General features: G+C 40.0%; 1 protein-coding gene across 1 annotated transcript in view; it reads right to left on the reverse strand.

The window, feature by feature from the left end:
* The window catches only part of Ing3 (inhibitor of growth family member 3), a 28,410-nt gene extending 4,742 nt beyond the window's left edge, over positions 1 to 23,668 (reverse strand). The window contains exons 1-10 of the mRNA XM_050145853.1: positions 23,493 to 23,668; positions 23,184 to 23,255; positions 20,980 to 21,080; positions 19,351 to 19,416; positions 6,049 to 6,145; positions 4,170 to 4,241; positions 3,148 to 3,267; positions 2,714 to 2,871; positions 2,043 to 2,236; positions 8 to 203 (exon numbers count right to left, since the gene is read on the reverse strand). Of these exons, the coding sequence (XP_050001810.1) occupies positions 8 to 203; positions 2,043 to 2,236; positions 2,714 to 2,871; positions 3,148 to 3,267; positions 4,170 to 4,241; positions 6,049 to 6,145; positions 19,351 to 19,416; positions 20,980 to 21,080; positions 23,184 to 23,255; positions 23,493 to 23,520 (1,104 nt within the window). The 5' untranslated portion in view covers positions 23,521 to 23,668. The remainder of the gene's footprint in view (positions 1 to 7; positions 204 to 2,042; positions 2,237 to 2,713; positions 2,872 to 3,147; positions 3,268 to 4,169; positions 4,242 to 6,048; positions 6,146 to 19,350; positions 19,417 to 20,979; positions 21,081 to 23,183; positions 23,256 to 23,492) is intronic.
* Positions 23,669 to 24,225: the final 557 nt, after the last annotated feature.

The following is a 24,225-nucleotide window of genomic DNA, read 5'->3' on the forward strand; positions in this document are numbered from 1 at the left end:
CTTTTACCTGATTACAGATGCAATATCGAGGTTCATTTGGGTCATACGTCCAGTCAACCTGACTGTTGGAATCAGACTCGGGCACTACTGTTGTCTGCTGGGAGACTTCTTGGACTACAGTTGAAGATGAGGAACATAAAGATAAGGAAGAAGAGGAGGAGGAGGAGGAGGAGGACTGCTGGCTTGAAGACTTGGTGTTGTTTCTGGAAAAAAATTAGAGAAAGATCAGTTTTATTTGCTCATTACAAAAGGTCCCCTAAGAGTGACTCCTAGTAACTGACATGAAGGGAAAGGACGCATCAATGCCTGATGTTAAAGAATCTCATTCAGAAGCAATTTCCCAGAGCAAAGAAGGCAACATTGTTTTCAATAGTTATTTACAAGTTTTGATTTCTGGAGAATAAAAGTATTGAGAAGAAAATTCTTTAAAAAAATCTATTTAGAATAAATAAAAGAAAATTCTTTTAAAATGTTTTCAACTTATAAAAATAATTTCTAAATTAGTTACTATCTACTATTGACTTAAAACTTCTGGTAGTATTAAAAAATAATAGCTATACTATCTCACATCATATTTTTACAGTAAACCAAACAATTCTCATTAAAACCTTAAACACAAATATACAAAGTAGGTGATGAAATCCTTCTAACATCAGGGGCATGTGCTCTATGCCTACCAAGTATAGAACATGGAGCTAAGAGTGTCAAAATTCGTGAACTGCTTACCACCAACTCTATTCTGGAGTTCTAAAACACAGTAACTTATTATAAGGAGTTCAATTAAATTTGGGCAATTGTATCAATTTTTAAAATATGTAATATTTCTGTGGATATTTTACGTTGATCATTCTTTCAGGAATTTTGTAGAGAAGTAATACATTTAAAAATAAAATTAAAATACAATTATTAGATAATTTTTTCTTTTTTTTATTTATCCTTCTTTCTTATATTACATTCCCCCCACTCCTGAACTTCTAGCTCCTCCCCCTCCCACACTCCTTTCCCCCAGATCCACTCCTCCTCTATTTCCTTTCAGAAAAGAGCAAGACTTCTAGGGGTATCAACAAAACACGGCATATCAAGCTGCAAGAAGACTAGGGACATCCTCTCATATTAAGGCTGGACGAGGCAGCCCAGTAGGGAGGAAAAGGGTCTCCAAAGCAGGCAAAAGAGCCAGAAACAGCCTTGGTTCCCACTGAACACTAAGCTATACTGCAATAACATATACACAGAGGACCTCGGTCAGACCTACGTAGACTCCCTGACTGTAGTAGTAGGTCTGTGAGTCTCGACGGGCCTTGGTTAGTTGATTTTGTGGGCTGTTTTCTAGTGAGATAATTAAGTCTTTTGGTCTAGCACTTGTACCTTTTTATCTTCAGATAACAGGGACAGGGTCCCCGCTGTAGCCCTGGCTGGCCAGAGCTCTCTATGTAGATGGCCTTGAATTTGAGGTAATCCTCCTGCCTCTGCCTTCCAAGTGCTAGGCTTACAGATGAGTGCCATCATGCCTGGCTTGAATTTTCGATATGTACAGATCCCTGGTGTTTACATCATCTTGGATGAACAGTGGTACATGATAAGTTTTCATTTCCACACTTCACACAGTCAGCCTCAACCTCTCCCATACCAAATCTAGGGATATTTTCATATAATCAGTTTTGGGGACATAAGCAAAAATTCAAATACTTTACTATTAATCAAAACAAAAAATCTTATGTAAAACCTTCCTGGGATACAATTTGCACTTTATATTAATCAACAATGAAACACCTAAGTTAAAAATGGAAACAGTACCATAAAATGATCTATCTTAAAGAACAAAAGAAAGTGAAGTCACTTACATACAAACTCAGGAAAATTATAAATGACCCTAACACTTGCAAGACTTCCAGACTTCTAGGTAAGGCAGCGCAAACGCCTGTCTGCATGCCCCGGCGGTCAGCTTGGGCCGCTGCAGCCCGCCTTAGCTAATTCCTAGCAGCCCAGCGGAGGCTCCATGCAAGAGGTACTGAGCAAAGGCACACTTCCATCTCAGAACTTACTTGCTCTTTCGGCCACTTCGTGAATCAGCTGCTGAGGAACTGGCGTTCTGTGTTAAAGTTGTCATGAGCGCCGACGAGGAGGAATAGCCAGCTGTTTCTCTGGGCATTGAAAATTCCTTTCCCAGCTGAAAGTCATTATTCTTAAACGCCTCGTAACTGGCTTTTAAACTTGATGTCCTTCGTCCTTCTTTCATCTTAAGTAGACAGGCATTGACAGCATCAATATATGTAAATATAAATTTTCTCTTTTAAGAGTGACAAGTTATGGTTATTTAAGTCATTTCATGTAAAGATTCAAAATAATTTTCATGCTAAATTGAGGAAAACTATGGGAAATGGAATTTCTTAACTTGCACTGTGTGCAAACTACAGAAATGCGCAAACTGCAGCTAGCAGAAAGGCCGACTGTGCAGAAAGAACAGAACTGTCCTCACAAGGAGAGCAAGGCTACTTGGGCGCTGACTGGGGGAGTCATGTGCATGATGCATCACTCCCACCCAGCAGCCCTTCTGCGTTGTCACTAAAACACCACCTAGGCTAAAAGCCCAACTGTATCCTGAAACCACACAATGTCGTGTCTTACACCCGTCTCTTCACGCCTAGTGGCTCCTTGGGGTTTGCCACTGACAGGAACAAATGTAACATTTGCTTCTAAACCTTTGACTTTTTACCTGTGCTGTTGCTTGCACTGCTTGAGCTGCTGCCATGGTGATTGCCCCTGCACCTGTCCCTGAAGACAATGAGCCAATATTATAGGATGCCAGGGGTTGGGACGAATTCACATTGTAAGCATTGTTGGAGGAAGCTGTGGAATTATTATTTCGACAACCTGCAAAGAAGTAAAGGAATAAAGACAGTTGCAGCGAACATCATGTTACTGAGTTCAGAATGTATTCTTTCTCAGCATATATAATCATTAAATTCTTTAGGTACTTTAGGGATTGAACCAACTGAAAAATGGAAACCAATTGTTCTTTTCTATTCTCCACACGTAGACATGAACCAGGTGTACACATGTGGAATTACAACCGTGAGTGTTTTTCTATCCCGTTACTCCAACACAAACAAAAAAAGCAAATTATCACATTCAAGAAAACAAGCTTACTCAGTGTGTTCTCCTTAGAAGCATCAGATGTAAGGGTGGACAAAAGAGCTTCAGATTTGAATTTCTTTTCAGGGATATGATCTGTTGCTGTATGATGAGAAGTTGGATTATATTTTCTTTCTGAATAAAAGGAAAGAATTCACACAATTTTAAACTTTAGAGGACTACAGACAGGACATAATAATACTTGTACCTTTTTATAAACCAGCACAGTTATGATCTAGGTTCTCCAGGAAACAGGCCACTATGCTCACCAAGGAGGGACAAGCAAACAGCCTATGCCGTGTGTTTCACTGAGAGAGTAGATATGTCAAGCACTTTAAAAACCTTAGGACCAAAATACGATGCACTATGGTTTCACATATACCATGAGAGAAAGCTCATTTTAATATATATATATTTTTTGGGGGGGGTTCGAGACAGGGTTTCTCTGTAGTTTTGGTGCCTATCCCGGAACTAGCTCTTGTAGACCAGGCTGGCCTCAAACTCCCAGAGATCCGCCTGCCTCTGCCTCCCAAGTGCTGGGATTAAAGGCGTGCGCCACCACCGCCCGGCTTCATTTTAATATATTGACTATCATTTAAAATAACTTTCAATTTACCACCTTTTCCTCTTGTCAAAAAAAATGCAGCAAGGCCATCAACTAGCCAAGCACCCAATGATTCCTTTACGCACATGCTTTATGTAAGCAAGCCCTGAGAGTCAAAGCTAACAGAGACATAGTGATATGAAGAAATACAGTTCAGGTCAGCCATGATACTCTCTAGAATTGTAAGAAGCCAACAGATGCTGCTGGTATTTCTATATATTCTGCCTCTATGTTTATAGAAGAGATTGACTGTTTTCAGATTAGATACACTTTGCTTAAATGGAAAAGTCTAAAATCAACTGTGATAAAATCCTATTTTTTAAAAAAGAAAATGGAAGGATATTTCTCAATTGGTTATTAGTATGTGGAGCTAATAAAAGAGAACATATAGGTGACATTAATGAGTTTTAAAATGTACTCAAATCAAACTCACTTTCCACAGGAGTATGTGAATGAGCATGGTGATTGTTCACTGGCTGAGAAGGAGTATCTAATTCCAAAGATCCTAGAGAGAGGGGCACAGAGACAAACCAGGATTAGATGTTACCATAGAACTTTACAAACTAACCAACCATTAGCAATACGTCCCCTCACAGATGACCGCCAAACTCTGGTGCATAGTGTATCATCTTAGCTAGACACGTAGAGGATCACAACCTTCGATATCATCCTGAACAACCCTCTCTAAGCAGTAAGACTCATGTATCAGAACTCACATGAAGTATACAACAGCTCAAGGCATGCTAATGTCTAATTTGATGCTAGGTACCACATAAACAGGAAAAGGGGCATTACAGCTCTATGACGGTGAGATCTAAAATCTTCTCTAGTAACAGACTTGAAGACCTTTCAGTAGGTAATCCTGAAGGTCTAGGTATGCGGAGAGGATGGCATACAAAGAAATTCTTTCAATCATGAACATGAATGTGAAAATGACAACTCCAGAAAATAACTTAGCACTTTGCTTGCTCCTCATACCAAACTTTAAAATATTTCTAAAGAAATTCTCGGAGTTTATCCCTTGAGATAAAATCATGTCAGGGGGCAGGATGGAGCAGTTTTTGTAATGTGATCTGAGTTCCATTTCATGTATCTGTGTCCTTGGCGTGGATATTATATTAACCTTCCTGAAGCAGTGAGAAGGCAGGCTTGGGGTATTGTTACAGCTACCACCAGCATTTCCAAAAGAAAGAAAACCTCCAAGGTTATATAATATTCCATCTTGTTCCCCAATTTCTATTATCCTCAGATAGGTTTCCTCCGGAATAAAGGTATTACTAAAAGAGAGGACAATTGTGTGAATGTTGATCTTCTTTTCAATTTAAAGGTACAATTTTCCTGGCTTCTTCAGATGAACCTCACAAATCTGGTAAACATGGAGCTTGGGAACACTGCCCTCATGACACCCACGATCCGGCAGTAGACACAGGAACAGGTTCCACCTGGTAAGTGCACCAACGCCCATGGTCTGCTGGAACACTGTAACTGAATTCTCATAGAAGTCACCCAACAGTGACTACCTACCTCTTCTGGCCCCACTGCCAAGCTATCTGCTTTTATTTCACCTCGTTATATTGGAAGAGATTCTAAATCAGTTAAAAGTAGAGATCTTGATCTTTTTCACATTTTAAGAAAATCTCCAGAGTTAAGCCCAGGAAGTATTTGGTACTAAGTTAGAGCACATCAAGTTGAATCTTGCAATAAATGAATAAACAAATAAACAAACAAGCATGGCTTTCTCTGAGAAGGAGGTTTGGGAAACAAAAGAGCAAATGTTATGGAACCAGTGGATATCTCAGTACACCCAGGTGAGGCAAAGCCTCAAGATGTTTCTAAAAAGGAAAAACCCAATCTTTCTCAAACCTAAGCACATAAAAACAGACTTAGTTCATTTCTCACTCTTGGTACTTGCATTTCTTTGCCATCCTTCTTACCACTGATCAGATTAGCATATGCAGATATTAAAAATGGAAGGAATGTCAAATATGGAGCCATATACTAATAATCACAGTACCCTAGAACCTGAGGCTGCAAGGTTTTATATAGCAAGATCCGATCTCAAAGTGAAACACAGAATGAAAAGCCTTTGCATGTTATTTTCATAAAGAGGGAGTGGGCTGATATACTCTGTATTATGTCTCTCACTGTTTATGACTCAAAGACTTTAATACTAGACTTCAGGTTCTGAGACCCGGTGCCAACATCCGCCAAAGGGGATGCATAATTTGAAAGATTTCTGTGAGAAAATGTCTCCTTGGTGACTGACACAGGTAATTCTCTAAGGTAGATGGAAAACCATAAATTGTACTTACGCCTCTCTAATATTTCCGTTATCCCAGCATTATCAGCCTCAAGCTCCATTTTAAACTTTGCCAGTTCCTGATCCAGCTTTCTCAAGTGGCGGTCTACCTGTTTCAAAGAAGATAAAAGATAGAACCAAAATCTAGGACCCTGTTAGACTATAGTTTAAGAAACTTAACTCGTTGTTTCTTTTAGGGAATCTGCTTCATAGATTTAAGCAAGTCAATCAAATTACACATTAGGATGAATTGAAATGAACGAAATTTATGCCCTGGCAATGCTAACGCATGTGTGGCAGCCCGAGAATATGTTGGTTCTGTTGAACTTGTCCATATTGGGTTTCATGGTCTAAGTTGATGAGGACAACTGACCAGGTGTTTTCCTCAAGAGGGCACCAGATCTCATTACAGGTGGTTGTGAGCCACCATGTGGTTGGTGGGAATTGAACTCAGTACCTTTGGAAGAGCAAGCAGTTCTCTTATTGACTGAGCCATCTCTCCAGCCCAGGCTAACATTCTCCCAAATCTTATGTTTAAGAAACCAGAGTCTCAAATATGTTAGCAAATGTTATATGACCAATTTTCATAGTGGGGCTGTGACAATCCAAGCCAGTGCCAGTCTGGGGGCTGGAAGAGCAGCGACATTTCAAACTGGGCCTAAACTCTACCCTGGAGCCATTCCACGGTGCCATGCAGACTGCCTTTAGACCAACAGAGGGACAAGTGCAGTCAGGGCTACACAGCAGGAAAGTGAACCATTATCACTGCAAACATTTCTGTAAAGGCTCAAACAAAAGGGAACTTTACCTAAAAAAAAAAATCTTCATTTCTGAAAAATCTTGATTAAAATGGTTTTATTTCTAATACTACTACTGCCTTAGTTATGATGGCAAATTTTTATTTTATGATTTTCTTATAGATCCTTCAATAACTTAGGAAAATCATGATAGTTTTAATAGTAATATCCTAATACATTTGTAAGATTAATGTCAAATATTTTCCAATATTCTTCCAAACTTACTATTTTAAAAAGAATAAACAATCCATCAAATTATTTGACATATATCTTTATTACAACACTGACAAGATCTTTTTTCAAAATCTATCCTCACTGGATCACTGTTAGGACTCGGACAGCAGAGGATGGAGAACTGGCCCTCTGGTTAGAAACACTTGTGCTCTAGCAGAACCTGAGGTTAGGAACCCACCAAGGTCAGGTGCCTAGCACCCGTTTTTGGTGACTCCCAATCACTTGTGGCTCCAGTTGCAAGGGATCCAAAGCCCTGTTTTGCCTCCATGGCACTGTGCTCATGAGCACAAACCCATATAATCGATAATCACAAACATGCATAATTAAAGAACAAAGTCTCCAAATAAAACACATGCTGGGCATGGTGGTTCATGCCTTTAATTGGGGAGTAGAGGCAGGGGATCTCTGTGAGTTCCAGGGCAGTCAGTGCTATATAGTGAAGTCTTCTGCTCTCTTCTCCACCTGTCCCCCAAACAACAACAAACCCAACCCAACCCAATCAATCCAAACAAACCAGAATGGCTTTGTTACAAACACCACAATGCACTACAACACAAAATGAAGAAAAAATTTTCAGTTGTTCAATTAAGTACTTTGTTTCTAACATGGGGAGGAAGAGGAAAACACCAGCAAAACACAAGATGCAGTGTGCCCAGGGACACACTGTGCCGTAGATGTCCTCTCAGTTACTTTTCTGTCGCTTTGATAAAATGCTGTGACCAAAAACAACTTGGGGGGAAAGAGTTATTTGAACTTACAACTTATAGTCCATTATCTCAGAAGTCAGGACAGAAACTCAAGGCAGGAACCTGAAGGCAGGAACTCATGCAGAAGCCTTAGGGGTGCTGTTTACTAGCTTGCTGGTTCCTCAGGACCATCTGCCCAGGGATGGCATCACCCACAGTGAGCTGGGCCCTCCCCTTTCCATCAATCAAGAAATGTGTCATAGTCTTGTTGTAGTGGTTTGAATAAGAATGTGCCCCCACCCCACCCCCACACTGGCTCATGTATTTGAGTGCTTAGTCACCAGGGAGTGGAACTATTAGAAAGATTATAAGGATTAGGAAGTGTGGCACTGGGTGGGTGGTGGGGGGGAGGAGCACTTTACAGTTTCAAATCCCATGTCAGGCTCAGATCAATCTCTCTTCTCTTCTCTTCTCTTCTCTTCTCTTCTCTTCTCTTCTCTTCTCTTCTCTTCTCTTCTCTTCTCTTCTCTTCTCTTCTCTTCTCTTCTCTTCTCTTCTCTTCTCTTCTCTTCTCTTCTCTCTCTCTCTCTCTCTCTCTCTCTCTCTCTCTCTGCTTACTGATCAGGATTCAGGATGTAGCTCTCAGCTTCTGCTCCTGTGGCCTACCTGCATGCTGCCATGCTCATTGCCATGATAATAATAGACTAAACTTCTGAAACTGTAAGCAGATCCCAATTAAATGCTTTCTGTTTTAATAGTTGCCTTGTTCCTGGTGTCTCTTCACAATAATAGAGACCCCTGCCCGTAAGACAATTGAGCTTCCCTCTTCCAAAATGATTCTAGTTTGTGTCAAGGTGACATTAAAAATAGCCAAGACAGATGTTCTCACCCTAAATTTTAAGACATTACTCTTTCCAATTTTATAAGAAAAATCCATGGCTCAGATGGGTTTAGTAACATGCCCAAAGTTATACAGCTTTTGTATTACAGACATAAGATTTAAATTTTACCTATATAAGATATATTATGCTTTATCATTTGTCTCTAATGACTTCTGAAACTGTGTACAGGAACCAACTGTTCCTTTTCTTTTTAAACTCTGAGACACATAATTCAAATAGCAAAACTAGTAATACTGTACTATTATTTAAATATTGCATATTAGCAACAACCTTCAACATATTACTTTATAATTTTTCAATCATTTAAAGTTGAATTATCACTTAATATTTACATGAAAATTACCCTTCAGAGTTTGGGAGAGGTCATAAGGCACAATTATTTAAGCCTTCTGGTGTCACATGTTGGTGATATTTTTACTCCTATTCATAGAACACAGGTAACTTGAGCATCCTCTAATGGAATCTCCCTTTCAACAAAAGAATGACCACAGATCTCCATTATTCAACAATTAGCGTCTCTTTTATTGTCAAAATTTAATCTCGGGGGAACTCAAACTAATGAAATATTTTTACTCCAAAATACTTAATACAATGAAAACCTTCCATCAATTTATCTAAAATTAAGTCAGCAATAAATAATGTGCTTCTAATATATTATTGGTTAAATTTGGAGGACATGTGAAAACTGTGAAAAAATTCCTGCGTTCATAGAAATTAGCATTTAGCCAATATATGAAAATTTACAAAGTTTTAAGATAACAAAGACCTAAATAAGATACAGTGTAAATGTATCAAATAAGCATTAGTTTAATAGGAGTGGTTAAGTAGTATAAGAATAAAAGATGCAGCAATGTGATACTGGGCTGTGGTAGACACAAAGGTATGAATGATTCAGTGAAGAGCACACTGAGCTTAAATAAGGAGAATGGAGGAATCACACAACATGTATGGAGACAGTCAAACAGAGTTCAGAGGAAAAGAAAGGACGGTCCAGGCTGTGATATATAGAACAGAGAGGGAGAATGCTGGAATCTCAGTTGGGAAGGTAGTCTAAAGCGATGTGAAAGGGTTTCCCCCACACCGTAAACTTAATTCATTCTAGTTCTCTACTTAAAAATCATTTTATTTGATATATTATTGATGAAGTTCACTAGATGGCTCAGAAGAAGCAAGAGAATTCAAAGAATTAACAATCCTCAGAACTAATTTCCTACCTCAGCAGGCAGAGCAACCATAGCCACCCTGAGGATGCAGCTCTGGAAATGGCTTCTTGATTTAAAAGCAACTGTGAACTAATTACTTTCTAAGCAACTCTTGGGCAATGTGAATTATTTTCCTTAAATTTACTAAAACAAAATGAGAAGTTAGAAAGTAAGTTGAGTAGGAGATTTAACTTTTGCTAAAACCATAAGACACTCTGTAAACAGTAGTGAAAAGCTATAAAGAACTGAACTGAACTGAAATCACATGTCTTCCCCACAAAAACGGCAAGGTCCTCTTCCTGCTGCTCGCTGAAGTGCACACACAGGTGTCAGACAAAGCAAGCACTTAAACTGTGCCATCCCCCAACACACACACACACACACACACACACACACACACACACACACACACACTTGAACCTGTAAGGTTGCTTTACAATAATAAAAGGTACTGCTCTACTCAGGAGAGATTTTGTGCTTCTCACAGATTCCAAACCAAAGCTAAACATAGACTCTTAGCATTGATCAATGGAAATAAATGGTATCCACAAAAACTCTCCTGTTCTAGCTACAAATCACTCTATAACCTCAACCACAATGGCTAAGTTTAAACTACTGTCTTTTTCCAGAAATATTCTGAGACAAAGAAAACATTATTTAGCATATTCATGATCATAAAGAATTTAGTCACACTTGGCCTCTTTGTATAAAACAACAAAAAACCTTCATCTCTTAATATTTTAGAGTTGAAATACTTTATTTTTCTCCTTTGAATCTCCCAGTTTTTTAATGTTCAGAATTTACTGGTGAACCTAAATTAAATTTACGTATATATAACTTTAAAGAGTTTCTATATGATCAATTACTTAAATGACAGTCAAATCTTTTAATCTAGATATCTAGCTTGACCTTAAAGAATGGGCAAACAAGTTATTAAGTTCCAAGAGAAAATCTACAGCAATTAGAGGCAAGTTATTCCATGAGAGGGTTTTGCTATAAGGAAAAAGATAAATTGGTATATGTGTGGGGGGAGAGAATGGAGGGCAGTAATGACAACAAAGTATCCTCTGATAAATCATAAAAATGGCTCATTACATCCCTAAATCATATGACTAGATAAAAATGTGAACTACTCTCCTTGGACTGAACCAAATACTTGGAAAATAAGCTACATCTAACCACCTCCCTGAAAGACGGCAGGGAAAGATAACAAATCATATAATACTAATTTCTTAATGAGAAGATCAGGGAGAGAACTCTCAAGTGCATAGGTAGAATAGGTCTGAGGTTCGGTCATCTCGGGGGCAGCCAGAACATATAAACAGAATTTTATTCTAATTTTAGCGGAGTGCAGATAAATCAACTTTACTGGGTATTGCAATGTAATACTTCTTAGACAGTAGTATTTGGTTAAGGAACACAAATTATTATTTAGTGACTGTTTACATATTAGGATTTTAGGAAATTATCTAACAAGGTAATTTTTTGTTTTGTTCCCAGAAGTTTCTACATTTGTAGATGCTTACTATGGTTTCCTTCCTTAACAAATGACATAACCAGTGTAGTTTGGTCATAGGAATATATCCATTTACAACTGATATTAAAAGGAAACAAAATACTACAATGTGAAAAAAAACACAATAAAACCCCATTTTCTATAAAACATGAAGTCTGACAGTAGACAGGTTCAGTGCCTCCTACTGGAAATGTATGTACAGAACTTCAGAGGTGTTGCAGATTTCAAATGTTTTCAGATTTGGGGAGGTTTACTTATACTACTAAGATATTCTGAGGACAGAATCAAGACTCAATGCAAACTTCATTTTCATTTCATATACACATAATCTAGAGGGAATATCCATATCCTGTTTTGCCACTAACTTGTCACTTGATTTTTTTTAACGTGTAACATCATGTCAACACCCACAAAAGTTCAATTTTGGGAAGCATTTCATATTTTGAACCATCAGATCGGTAAATCAGTAAAGCCTACTCTTGCTTGGTGGAAGGTATCCTTATGGCTTGAGCCATCTTGCTAAGTCAAATATTTAGTATTTTAAAATATCCCTTTTTGCTGAACAAATTTGAAAATCTTCCTTTAGAAGAGCTCTTTTGCAATTATATACATTAGAAAAAAACTATCTAAATTGAAGAAACTAAAAAACATGAGAACATATTAAAAAGAATACTAAAAAGAACTGAGCAAAGACAGGATCAAGAAGGACCCTGGAGAACATAGTAAAATAAATCCATAATAAAATATCAATGGATTTCAACCAAGAACAGAGCATGATGAGTGTGTATTTTAGGATAAACATGATAGATTTATCAACTCAGGTTGGGAAGCTCACAGTTACTATTATCTGCATTTGACCAGCTGTGGTGGATCTCTGTAATAGTCTCCATCTGTTCCAAAAAAGTTTCTTTGATGATGTAAGAGCTACACTTACCACGGGTTTATGGATTACCCACTGTATTGGTTTAGAAAAGTGGCAGCAGTAGGTTTTCCTCTAGGGTCTATAACCCCTCCAGCCATTAGTATCTGCATAGTTTTACAGTATCAGGCTTTAAATCCAATTAGACAGCTATTGGTTACACCCAAGACAGAAGAGCCACTACTGCAGCATTGGGGATATCTTGCTATGCCAGTCATTGTTATGACTCATACACTTTATAGTTGGGTAGGCCGTGGGTACTCGGAAAATTGCAGAAGGGGTGTGTGCGTGTGCGTATGCGTGTGTGTGTGTGTGTATGTGTGTGTGTGAAGATTAAGTGCCCAAGGACCAGGAAATGTAAACCTGGATGTCTTCTTGACATAACAGGGAAGCTGCATCCATGAAATTTCAACAATGTGATCGCCTAAGAACTGCACAATGAACACCAATTGCCATGCCAACACAGATAGAGAAGTTTTACATCCCTTCATGAAGAACTATGGGAAATCAATGGCTGGTGAGAGAAGAATCAGTTTTCTCCTAGGATGAGCTCCCTGATAGGTTATCCAATCCCAAGTGGTCCGCCCTAAATGCATGTATATATGAGCAATGTTAAACAGACTCAGCAGGAGATCTCCCCCTACACACACACTCCCACTCACTCAATGTACACACAGATATATAGAGAAAAAGAGTAGACAGACAATCAATAAATGATAGATATATGTAATAATTAAAAAGCGGTCATGGGTTTGTGAGGCAATGAGGGGGCCCAGGGAGGACTCGGAGAGAAAAAGGTAAAAATGATAAAAATATACTATTCATGCATGAAACTCTCCAAAAAAAAAAAAACCTTCATTTTAAAAAGGATCCCAGCTGAAACACAATTTAGCAAAGCTACTCTAGTCTTTCTAGCAAGTGATGACGATATTAGAGGGGTTAGCACTTGAAACAATACAAGAGGGTTTCTAGAGACTAGCTCTTTATCTTGTCTGGGCTATGGTTCCAACATTAGTGAAAATCTAAGTAACATATTCAGTGTATGTATATTATATTCTAATTACACTTCAATTTTTAAAAAGCACCAAAAGTACGGTCTGCTAAACAAGTAGGGAGAGATTACTGGGTGGGTAAACAGACCAGGCCATGGAGATTAAGTCTGGGGAAGACGGGGTGAAGGACTGTAGTCTCCCAATCTGAGAAACTACAGATCAGTGGGGTGGGGGTGAAAGAGAAGGGAAAAGTCTCAGATAATGTGATTCAGCAACTTAGAAATGTTCAGGCTTACGGGATTGCTGTCCAGCTTATGAAACCAAGAGAACACATGGAAAGGTAACTGAGAAGTGTTTCTCTACTGTGTGGGAGTTATGTGGGTAGGAAATACAAGAGTACACGACCAACCAATTTACTGTATGTTATGGTAATTGATCTTCTCTGCCCTCTGGTCAGGGAATAAAAGAAAATTATCTATGAGTAACATTTGAAGAATAAGAAAGAATAAGTGCTAAGAACTAAGCCCACGAACACCATCAATAAGAGCTACACAAGAGATCAAGAAAACCACAAAGGTGGCAACGTTTTAGTGGAGCTTTCATGTAAAAAAAATGAGCAAAAATGACAATAAAAAGAAAATGGTAAACAGCATTCAATTTCCCAACAGAGTCAAAATGGACTATGAGTGCCCAATGGATTAAATAAAGAAGTTATCAACTGAAGTTTCAAGGGCCTGGCACAGAGAATACAAACTGCCATGGACTTGGGTGGCAACTAAAGATAAGAGAATGTCAAAAAGTATGAATGAGAAACTCAAGGAAGACTATGCTTCAAAAAAGATTTGTTTGGGTGTCTAAGTGTCTTTAAAAAATAAGGGAGAAGCAAATGTTTAAATGCTGGGGTATACATCCAAGAGACAAGAAAAGAAAATATAAAAAGGAAAACAAAGACTGAAGAATGGAATGCATATGTGATACAGCAAAGCCAAAGAAGATATTAGAAGGGATGGGAACAGTAGTAAAAGTGAACGTTCATAAGTTCAAGGCTAGCCTGGACTACAAGGAGAGAGCCCATCAGAGACAGAGAGACCGAGACAGACAGATGGCAGAGTGGGGGTATGGAAGAGTAAGAGGTAAGTAAAGCTATAGAAAGATGACTCACTGAATAACTGACAAGGAGAGATAATGGCCCAGAGATAATTGCAAAAGCAGTCACTAAAAAGCCTCAAATTATATTCTTGTCAGTGCAAGATGAGGTCACATGACTGGAGAGGGAATTTTGGTAGGAAATGAGGGCATTGTTTTGGAATAACCATGGGGAAGAACAAAAAAGAAAGAGACTCCATTAAAGCACATGGATTAAGGCACAGTGTCTAAGGAAAGGGTCCAAATATTGAGTGAAACCAACAAGCCTGCAGATGCACCAGCTTCAGAGCTGCCTCTTATCTCCAACTGCGCTAACTACAAGTGATGGCTGGCAACTGTCAGAGCCAGGGAAGACATTTTAAGATGGCAGTGATGCAGAAGAAGGTGCTGAGGAAAAGTCCACATGGATGAAAGTGCAAGAGCTCAATAGACTCAGATAAAAATGGACGGTAAAGTAGAAAGAAATGAGGCCCAGATGCAAGTGGTATTTCAGAGGTGGAGAGTTACATGGTGCTCAGGTTCAGCATGTGAGGAGCACTGACCGAGGACTAAATGACTAGGGGGAAGGATGGCTCATAGGAGAACAAACAGGAGCCAGGGCCCTGGTTCCTAATGAATGAAAGGCACTGCTATAGAAGCCATTAAAAGTTGTTGAAAATGAGAAGTAGAGGAAAATTAAGACGATTAAATCTCAGAAAGGAATTTTGAAACCTCGTACGCAGGGGCTAGGGAGATGACTCGGTAGTTAAGAGCATATACTGCTTTGCTGAGGACATAATTTGTACCCAGCTCACAGCGGCCTGTCTCCAACTTCAAAGGTTCCAAAATCCTCTCCTGGACTTCACAGGTACCTTGCACCCCACTCCCCAGAAAGCTTGTGTGTTTTTCTCTCTTTCACTCTTAGAAACCTTTTGATCTATGTCTTTCTGTCTGTCTGTCTGTCTGTCTGTCTATCTATCTATCTATCTATCTATCTAGATCGATCTATCATCTATCTATCTATCTATCTATCTATCTATCTATCTATCTATCTATCTAATATCTACCTACCTCCCTATCTCTCTCTCTCTCTCTCTCTCTCACACACACACACACACACACACACATACATACAAAAAATATTAATAAAATCTGTGTTACTGAGGTATGATATGACACATGAAAACATATAATGTGCACTATTCAAATCAGAATAAATGCACCCATCTCCTTGGCACTTGATCTTTTGTTCTTAAGGGCAAAAACAATGGGACCCATTCTTCTAACTTTTTAAGACAACACACGCCAGTGCTAGTAGGTACTATAACTTAGTATCTACTTGCCAACCTCCTCCATGATCCCTAGCATCTTCACAACCTCTAGCCTAATTCTGAATTAGGTATTTAGATTCTACCTAAGAGATAACGCAGATAAAAGGTACATCAATAGGCATAAAAGGGTTATTAAAACAGCAATGGTATCATTTAAAGGAAAGGGAGGCAAGGTACCAGAAAGGGCAGCAGAGGTGGCAAGGGGAAATGTAGAGGGAGCGGCGGGCTGCTTCCTGCCACCCAGCTCCCAGCCGCTTGGCTAGCTTATGCCCCGAAATAACAACACACAAACTGTATTCTTTTAAACACTTCCTGGCCCATTAGTTTCAGCCTCTTATTGGCTAATTCTCACATCTTGCTTAACCCATTTCTAATTTGTGTAGCACCACAAAGTGGTGTGGTGGCTTACCAGGAAAGATTCAGCATGTCTGACCTGGCGGCTGGCTCCATTGCGTCTGACCTCACTTCCCTTCTTCCCAGCATTCTGTTCTGTCTACTCCACCAACGTAAGGGCTGGCTTATCAAATGGCCAAGGCAGTTTCTTTATTAACCAATGAAATCAACACAAAACAGAAGACCCTCCCACATTGGGGAAAGGAAAAAAAGAAAAGAAAAATGTCAGGCCTAGCTAGAAATATTAGTACATAAAAGAAAATAGCTTCAATTTGGAAGGGCTGAGAAAACTCCAGTTGGAAAAAGGAGATTAAAGGAGAGAAAGCTATTCTATGAGTGGGGTGTGTGCACATGTGCTTGCATGCATGTATGTGCATGTAGGTGCATGTCTGTGCATGCAAGTGTGCATGAAAATAGTTTACCAGAGATTAAAAAGTCATTTTATAGATAAGCTGAGGTTAGAGATGAAATGGTTTAGAGTCACAGCCACTGAAGCATTTGACAAGGGTTTCTACTGCCATTGCTACAGAATTATGGATGGCCACTTATCCTGTCTACTCCATGTACTAAGAACCTGGCTGATAATAGTCATTAAAAACAAACAAACAAAACCTCAACTACTTGGTCTCTCACCAGAACTTTATGACTATATAATCCTACAGCTGAAGATACCATACAAAGGCAAGACAGAGGCGTCAAAACAGAACTAGGCTGGAAGTTTTCTTCCCACCACTACTATGAGAGAAACATCATCACTCTTCCCCAGTTGTGAGCCATGAGGTATAGCAACAACTAGCAAGGTAAGATGTGCCCTCTGGTTCCAAAGTGCCTTGAATGTTATGGAGCTAGCAGACAGCTGATTGGATGTGAAGCCCACTCCACAGGAGGGCGTCCATGCCTAACTCTGTAAACATGGTGAGGGGTTCACGGCTGGGGAGACATAGGCCTTCCAGGAAAACCTACTAATATGCTTTTGCTAAATGGCCACGTTGTCAAATTTCCTTCTAAATACTCATGTTTATTAGTACACCTTAGTGTTGTTCTCAGACTGGGTCAGAGAAGCCACTTAGTACAGTATGTGGCCATTAAAGCAGACTCTTCTTAACTAGTCAAAGCACCACGACTACAGGATGGGGTAGTCAGCCCTAAGGGGGACATCCTCATAATCCCTTCCGAGGCTTTGGGAACATGGTGGTGCAGCCAGAGGCAGGGAGATGTGAAACAGAACACAACTCCGGACACGACACAGCACTGCACTGGTGAATTTGCTGCAGCTGAGGTTACTTGCACAAAACTGAGTCTGTCACCATTTCCTCATGGATAACAAAGGGACCTATGGGGTCCCACTCTTCCGGATGGTCTATTGGCAGTTAATGGTTGCTGTGGAGTAGGGTAACGTTTTCTTCAGTGGTGGCGCAACTGATAAGCTGCGTGCTCAAGGAAATAACCTCCAACCCATGCATGTGTGAAGAACTCTAACTGAAGTAGGTCACACAGAGAAAGAAGATGCCCAAGTAGGAGGCTGGCTTCCTGAGGACAGTGAGAGTTTCGGCAGGAGTCAGAATTAGAAGTGAAAATGACTAAAATCCACTATAGACATGTGCTATGACTGTTGGAATAATGACAGAAAAGAATACAGCTCATCTGGAAGCTGCACTTCCACCTGTGGTAACTAAGGTCTTAAGCACTTTCAGAAGCCTCACAATAGGAAACTCTGCGTTTTCAACGAAGCTTTGCTTTCTTTTCACATCAGTTTATTTGCAACTATTCCTTTCAATCACTTGTCAGTGCAGCAAGCTTAAAAAGATAATTAAAAATTTCCCTATATAAAAACGATAGCATACTTTCTTCCATACGACCGATACTGAAGTGTAACGCATTTGACTGTATGCGTTGTCAATACAGTGGGTACCTTGTGTCCCGGCTGGCCTTAACTACAGCCATCTGAAACAGGAATGGCCTAGATCAGATTGGTCTGGGGACATGTATGGGGGAGGGGTTGTCTCGACTGTTAATTCTATGGGAGGGTCCTGTCCACTGCGGGTGGTACCATTCCTTGGGCAGGTGGTCCTGGGCTCTACAAGCTAGCTGAGCATGAGTGTATAAGTCAGCAAGTACAGTTCCTTTATGGTTTCTACTTCAAATTCAGTCCTGTCTTTTCTCGACAAGCAATTGTAACCTATATGATGAAATAAATCTTTTCCTCCCTGACATAGCTTTTGGTCAGAGTATTTTACAGAGATATTTATTTAGTCAGAGATCAGAATAGGACATTTTATAATGTGCCATGTTTGCTAATAACATTTTAATTGCATGTATTTTTTTCAATGATAAACTGTATCTGAAAAAACACTGCAAAAATAAGATGTAAAATATAAAAGCTGAAGTCAGTCAGAAGTGAACATTGTTTTTCTCTTTCAACTTACTCTGACACAAAGAGAGAAATTAATTTTCCTAAACTCTATACTCAAGGAGAAGCTTTGCATTAAAAATAGATGTTTCATATCATATAATAATGATACCATCATACTACTAATTTGAGAAGCAAATGCATGTGTAAATCTCTTCTTGGGAATTCCAAACTTTAAGAAATACTGTTGCAAAAAAGAAACACCTTTTTTCCTTTTCTTTTCTTTTTATTAAAATTTTGTGACATACAATATATTTTTATCAAGTTTTTCTCCTCCCCCAGTTCCTCCAAGATCCTCCCGATCCCCTTGCCCTCCCAACTCCATGTTCTTTCTCTCTCTCTCTTAAGAACAATACAAAACAACCCCCTCCCCAAGACAGAGGAGAAAACAAAACAAAACGAAAAACGGTAAGACAGAAAACAAGAAAAAACAAAACAAAAAGTATACACTTAACATGGAACCCTCTTTCTCATTTTAATCAGACTACTGAAACCAAAACAGTACTCTTAATTACATTTTATCATAGAAATAATTTCAAAATGTTAGAAAAAAGGTTTATTAAATATAGTCAATGCTTTCTGAAATAAAACTATCCCCCACAGTCTTACAGGAATCTTCATTAATGTGTGGCTTTCGATCTCTTAACTAAACACTGTGCACTTCCATGACTCTTCCTCAAAGACAGACGCTGAACTCTCAAATTAAATGTGATCAAGAGAGCAACATTTCAGATTACATTTAAATAAACTGATAACAAAATCCTGAATATTGGTAAACATTGTATAATATGCACATTATTTTACTTACCAAATCATATATTTGGTTTGCCAACTGTACTTTCTCATCTGCATCTTCCAAAGCCTTATAGTAGTCCTAAAGAAAAATTTTCATTTTAAGCATTGGTAACTTTAGCATGCATACATACATACATATATATTCTTGCCTTTTCATTATTCATTTCATAAGCTTGTTATCATCTAGGCATCTCATATTAGCAAGAGTAAGCCTCCCATGGTAGGGCTGGTTTGGAGAGCATTAGAAATGAAGCGCAATGTCAAAAAGTAAAATAATACGTTTAAAAATCTAGAAAAGACAAATAAAAAGAAATATGCTAAGTTCAGTCTCCTTAGTAGAAAGTTATGAGTTAATAAATATATGAAGAACAAAACAATGCTAAGATTTAGCTAACATAAAAAACATACCAACACTTCATTTATACAACTTAAAAATACTTATCTTATGTGTATATGTTGCCTGCATGTATGTATGCCTACCACATGCCCCCGAAGTCAGAGGGGGACATCAGATCCATCCAAATTGCAATTACATATGATTCTGAGCCATTATGTGGGTGCTGGGAATAAAACCAGGTCTTCTGGAAGAGCAGTCAGTGCTCTTAATCATTGAGCCATTTTTCCAGTCCTGATTTTTACGGCAAAAACACAGCCTTACATTGGATTTTGATCTGCACGTTTCTGCTGTCCAACTGGTCTTCAGCTCTAGGTATAAATTCATACCACCCAAATTGTAGTTTATAGTTATGAGCTTCCACAAATCCTTAGACTTTTAGGGGTCTGTTCAAGTTGGGCTACATCAAATACCTTTCAGTTGAAGGGGATGGCCAGTGAACCCTGGATTTACATATGCAAGTTCTAAACTCTACATACCTGGGTCCCCAGGTATTTCATAAGGCTGGACTACTTCTCTCATGACTTCAGATTTTCCCCTTCCTAACAGAAACATTCTTCCTTCCAGATGGAAGAATAACACAACTATGAAAATTTTAGTTCCAAAATTAATTTTTCTGTAGATCCCTGAAAATTTATATAAAGGTTGGGTGTAGTTACATATTCTTCCTCATATTAAAGGACCTGGCCAGAGTCAAGCAGCTCAATGGCAGTGAGGACCAAAGCCAAGTCTTTGGAGCTGGGCTTCCAGTGCAGCCTTGAAAACACCAGATCCCACAGCACAGCACTCAGTAAACATATCTAAGCTGCACTCTAATCAGGAGGACACTAGCTAAACCTCAGAAAGAACTACAGGGAAGCTCGAAATTCGTGGTTCTCAGTCCTTCTAATGCTGTGACTCTTTATGTTGTGGTGATCCCAACCATAAAATTATTGTGTTGCTACTTCATAACTAATTTTTCTACCATTATGAATGGTAAGGTAAATATCTGTGTTCTCTGTTATAAATCCATAATGTAAATATCTGTTTTCTGATGGTCTTGGAGACCCCTGTGAAAGGGCTGTTCGACCCCTAGAGGGGTCATGACCCACAGGATGAGAATCACTGCTCTAAAACATAACAAGCACCCCCAAGTCACTGATAATGTTGCTTCATTCAATACCCTGGGATTAACGTCATTTTAAATCTCTCTCTCTCAGAGGGTCGCAGTTGTGACTGACAATCACCCAAGGTATTCATTGCACTTACTTTTTTGATGGATGCCATCTGCTCTTCTCGCCACTCAGGTTTGTTCTTCTTTGCATTCATAAAAAATTCGCTGACTCTTTGTTCTAGTTGATCCATTGCATCTGATATAATAAAACATTTCATACTTAGCTAACCAAACTGCTTTGATTTGAGGAAAGAAAAAGAAGTCTGATAATATGTACTATTTTAGTTTTCTAGGTGCTTAGCTATTAGTCTATAAACAGCAATGCCTTAATTACCTTAGTTTCAAATAGCTGCAATATTCTGTGCTGACATTTTCTGATAATCAAGGCAGAGTCAATGACACAGACAAGTCCCACAGCACTGACACTAGCTAATGGCATTACGTCGGCTAGTTATGGCATCCTTAGTGCTCACTGAGAGGCCTGCTGGAAAGTCTTCATGCTTCTTTTAATAAAAATAGTGATAATACATTCAACATGTGCAGCATGGCACCCAGCACCCCATCACTTCAGCTCCTATGAAAGTTATGAAATGTGTGATCATCGTAAGATGCCACTTATTCACTCAATACACATGATTTATTCTATGCAAGGGTTTTCCAAAGCCCATGCCAAAAATACTGACTTCAGTGGATGACTGCTAAAAAAGACAAACAAATAAAAGGGATTTTTCTCTTATGGAATGGAGAAAACCTTGCTTACTATATTCATCATTTAAAGCATTTTACTTGTCAGGTAGTGGTGGTGCATGCCTTTAATCCCAGAACTTGAAAGGCAGAGGCAGGAGGATCTCTGTGAGTTCAAGGCCAGCCTGGTGTACAGAGTGAGTTACAGGACAGTCCGGACTACACAGAGAAACCCTGTCTTGAAAAACAAAACAAAACAACAAAAAACCAAAAATGCATTTTACTTTCAGTTCATTTGCCAATATTAGACATGCTGCTACTTTTGTTAACACGTAATCATGTTTAACTTCAGAAAACACCAGTTTTATAAAAAAGCAAATTTGAAAACCTTGTAGTATTTATAAACTAAATCCAAACTATCACAGAATTTAAAAAAAAAAGATTGAAAGATTAAAAATGTTTTAAATAATCCCTTACTCTACACTTATTTGTAATGGGTAGTATACATCCTAATTATCTGTATTATTTTCAATTCTCAGATTGTCTTTTAAAAAGGCCCAAGGCAGGCAGCAAAGCAGCCAAGGTGGATAAGAAACCGGATGATGCCCTAAAGTGACCCCAAATCTACTGCTGTCCAGCTTTGCTCGATCCCTTTGGAATGTGCTTCAGCAAATGTTTACTACTATAACTGCATTAAGTCAAAGAAAATCACACATACACCTGCCACACGTGGATGACGGGCTACATGGCTATGCATCCCAAGAGATGACCCAGGGACTGAGATAAGTATGATTGGGAACAAAAGGTACCAAAAGGGGGAGGGGGGCTGAGAATGAAAAGAAAAGGCTCTCAGCAAACTCAAGCTGCCTTTGAGCAAGCCACATCCAATATGACTTTTCAAAACAACAAGATCAATTTCGGGAATAAGTCACATTCAAAAACTACCAAACATTGATTGACAGAAAAAACAAAGCTGAGCCAGTATGGTGGTCCATGCCTATAAACCCCAGCACTAGGTAGGCAGAAGCAGAAAGATCAGGAGAGTAGGGCCAGCCTCGTATGAGATCAGCCTGAGCTATGTGGTTGTGTTTACAAAACTAGAAACGGGTAGGGAAGCCTACCAAATGTCTAAATTTTTACAAAGAGCAGATCGGAAGATTTGCCTAATAATTATTTTTTCTCACTCGTTTTGGCTGAGAAAATAACCATGCTGATGGCAGCTCTAAGTGTCTTTCATAAGGTGCAACTTGTCAAAGTTCGGCCTTCCAAGTCCACTAGGGTCCCTACATCGCCACAGAGAACCCGGGATTCTAAGTCCTTAACGCTTGAGAAATTCGGGAGGCAGGGAACTTTTAAGGCTGAATGCAGAACTCCAAGTTCTACACGCAGGCTCAAGTGCAAACCTTCTGAAAAGCACGCGAGTTTCCACCGCGCTGCAGTGTCGTCATCTCCGTGCTGTTGTACACAAACACTGTGTTTGCTGTGCCCCGCGTGTGAAGGGAATGGTGTGCCTGCCGCCTCCTCTAACAGCCCGGGAAAAGTAGCGCGGAGAAGGCGCCAGGCGACGCCCGAGGGTGGCCGGGGCTGCGCGGGGCCGGGGAGAGGCGCCACTTACTCTGCACCTGCAGATCCATCTCGCGCATCTCGGTGAAGCGGTCCCGCAGGTCCATGGGCAGCTGCTCAATCACTGTCAAAGGCACAGTCCGTCAGAGGGCGGGGCCAACGGCGGAGGGACGCGCTGGCGTCACGCGTGCGTGCGTGCGTGCGTGCGTGCGGGGGGGGCGGCTCACAACGAGGCTGCCAGTTACCGTGAGAAAGAAACATCCCCCGCTCCCCCTCCCTCCCGCCATCCCGCCCGCCCGGCCACTCGCGCTCCCGCCCGCCGCCGATCTCGCCCGCCGCGTCGCCGGCGCCGCGCACTCACTTTCCAAATAGTCTTCTAGGTACAACATCGCGGCCCTGACTGCTGCGGGGACGAACGGGTCCAGGGGTTTATTTGTGTCACTCGCTGTCGCCGGAGTTTTGTCCCTTCCAATATGGCGCCTCCGCTAGCAGCACCCGCTCGACTCCGGCAAAGGAAAAAAAAAAAAAAAAAAAAGCAAAAAAAAAAAAAAGGCTCCACTTTGGCGCCTGACGGCGCTTGCCTCACTGCCGCCCGCCGTTGCCATTGGCTGCCTGGAGCGGTGACGTCAGCAGGCCGGTGCGGATCCCCGTGGTCTTCTGGGAAATGTAGTCTGTTTTTGCAGAGCAGGGGCCCACCAGTGCGGGCCGTTCTAGGCGTCGCAACTACAGAAACCACACGCCTGCGCGCACTGAGTACGCCAGAATCCGAAATGCGGTGCCTCTGTTTATTTGTTGATTTCTTAAAGGGGATGACGGGAGTTGTATGCGCCTGTCTGACACAACTAGGAACAACTTTTCACCTGTTCTGTGCTGTGATTCCAAGCCCGCCGTTTATGAGTCATGGATTTCTACCCGTGCTGGGCAAATGGCAAAGATTCCAAACGCTAGAATAATCGGCCAAGTTCGGAAAATTCGGATTGTTTAGACGAGAACTCTCTGCTGGAATTTATCTTCGTTATTCACTCCCGAGATAGAAACGGAGCAGCTGATTGTCGGCCCTGTAACTTTAAGATAATTTATACAGAGACTGGAGC

The sequence above is a fragment of the Alexandromys fortis genome, unplaced genomic scaffold (genome assembly GCF_014885135.2).
Source record: "Alexandromys fortis isolate MF-2015 unplaced genomic scaffold, M_Fortis_MF-2015_v1.1 scaffold_34, whole genome shotgun sequence".
In the NCBI taxonomy this organism is placed as follows: Eukaryota; Metazoa; Chordata; class Mammalia; order Rodentia; family Cricetidae; genus Alexandromys; species Alexandromys fortis.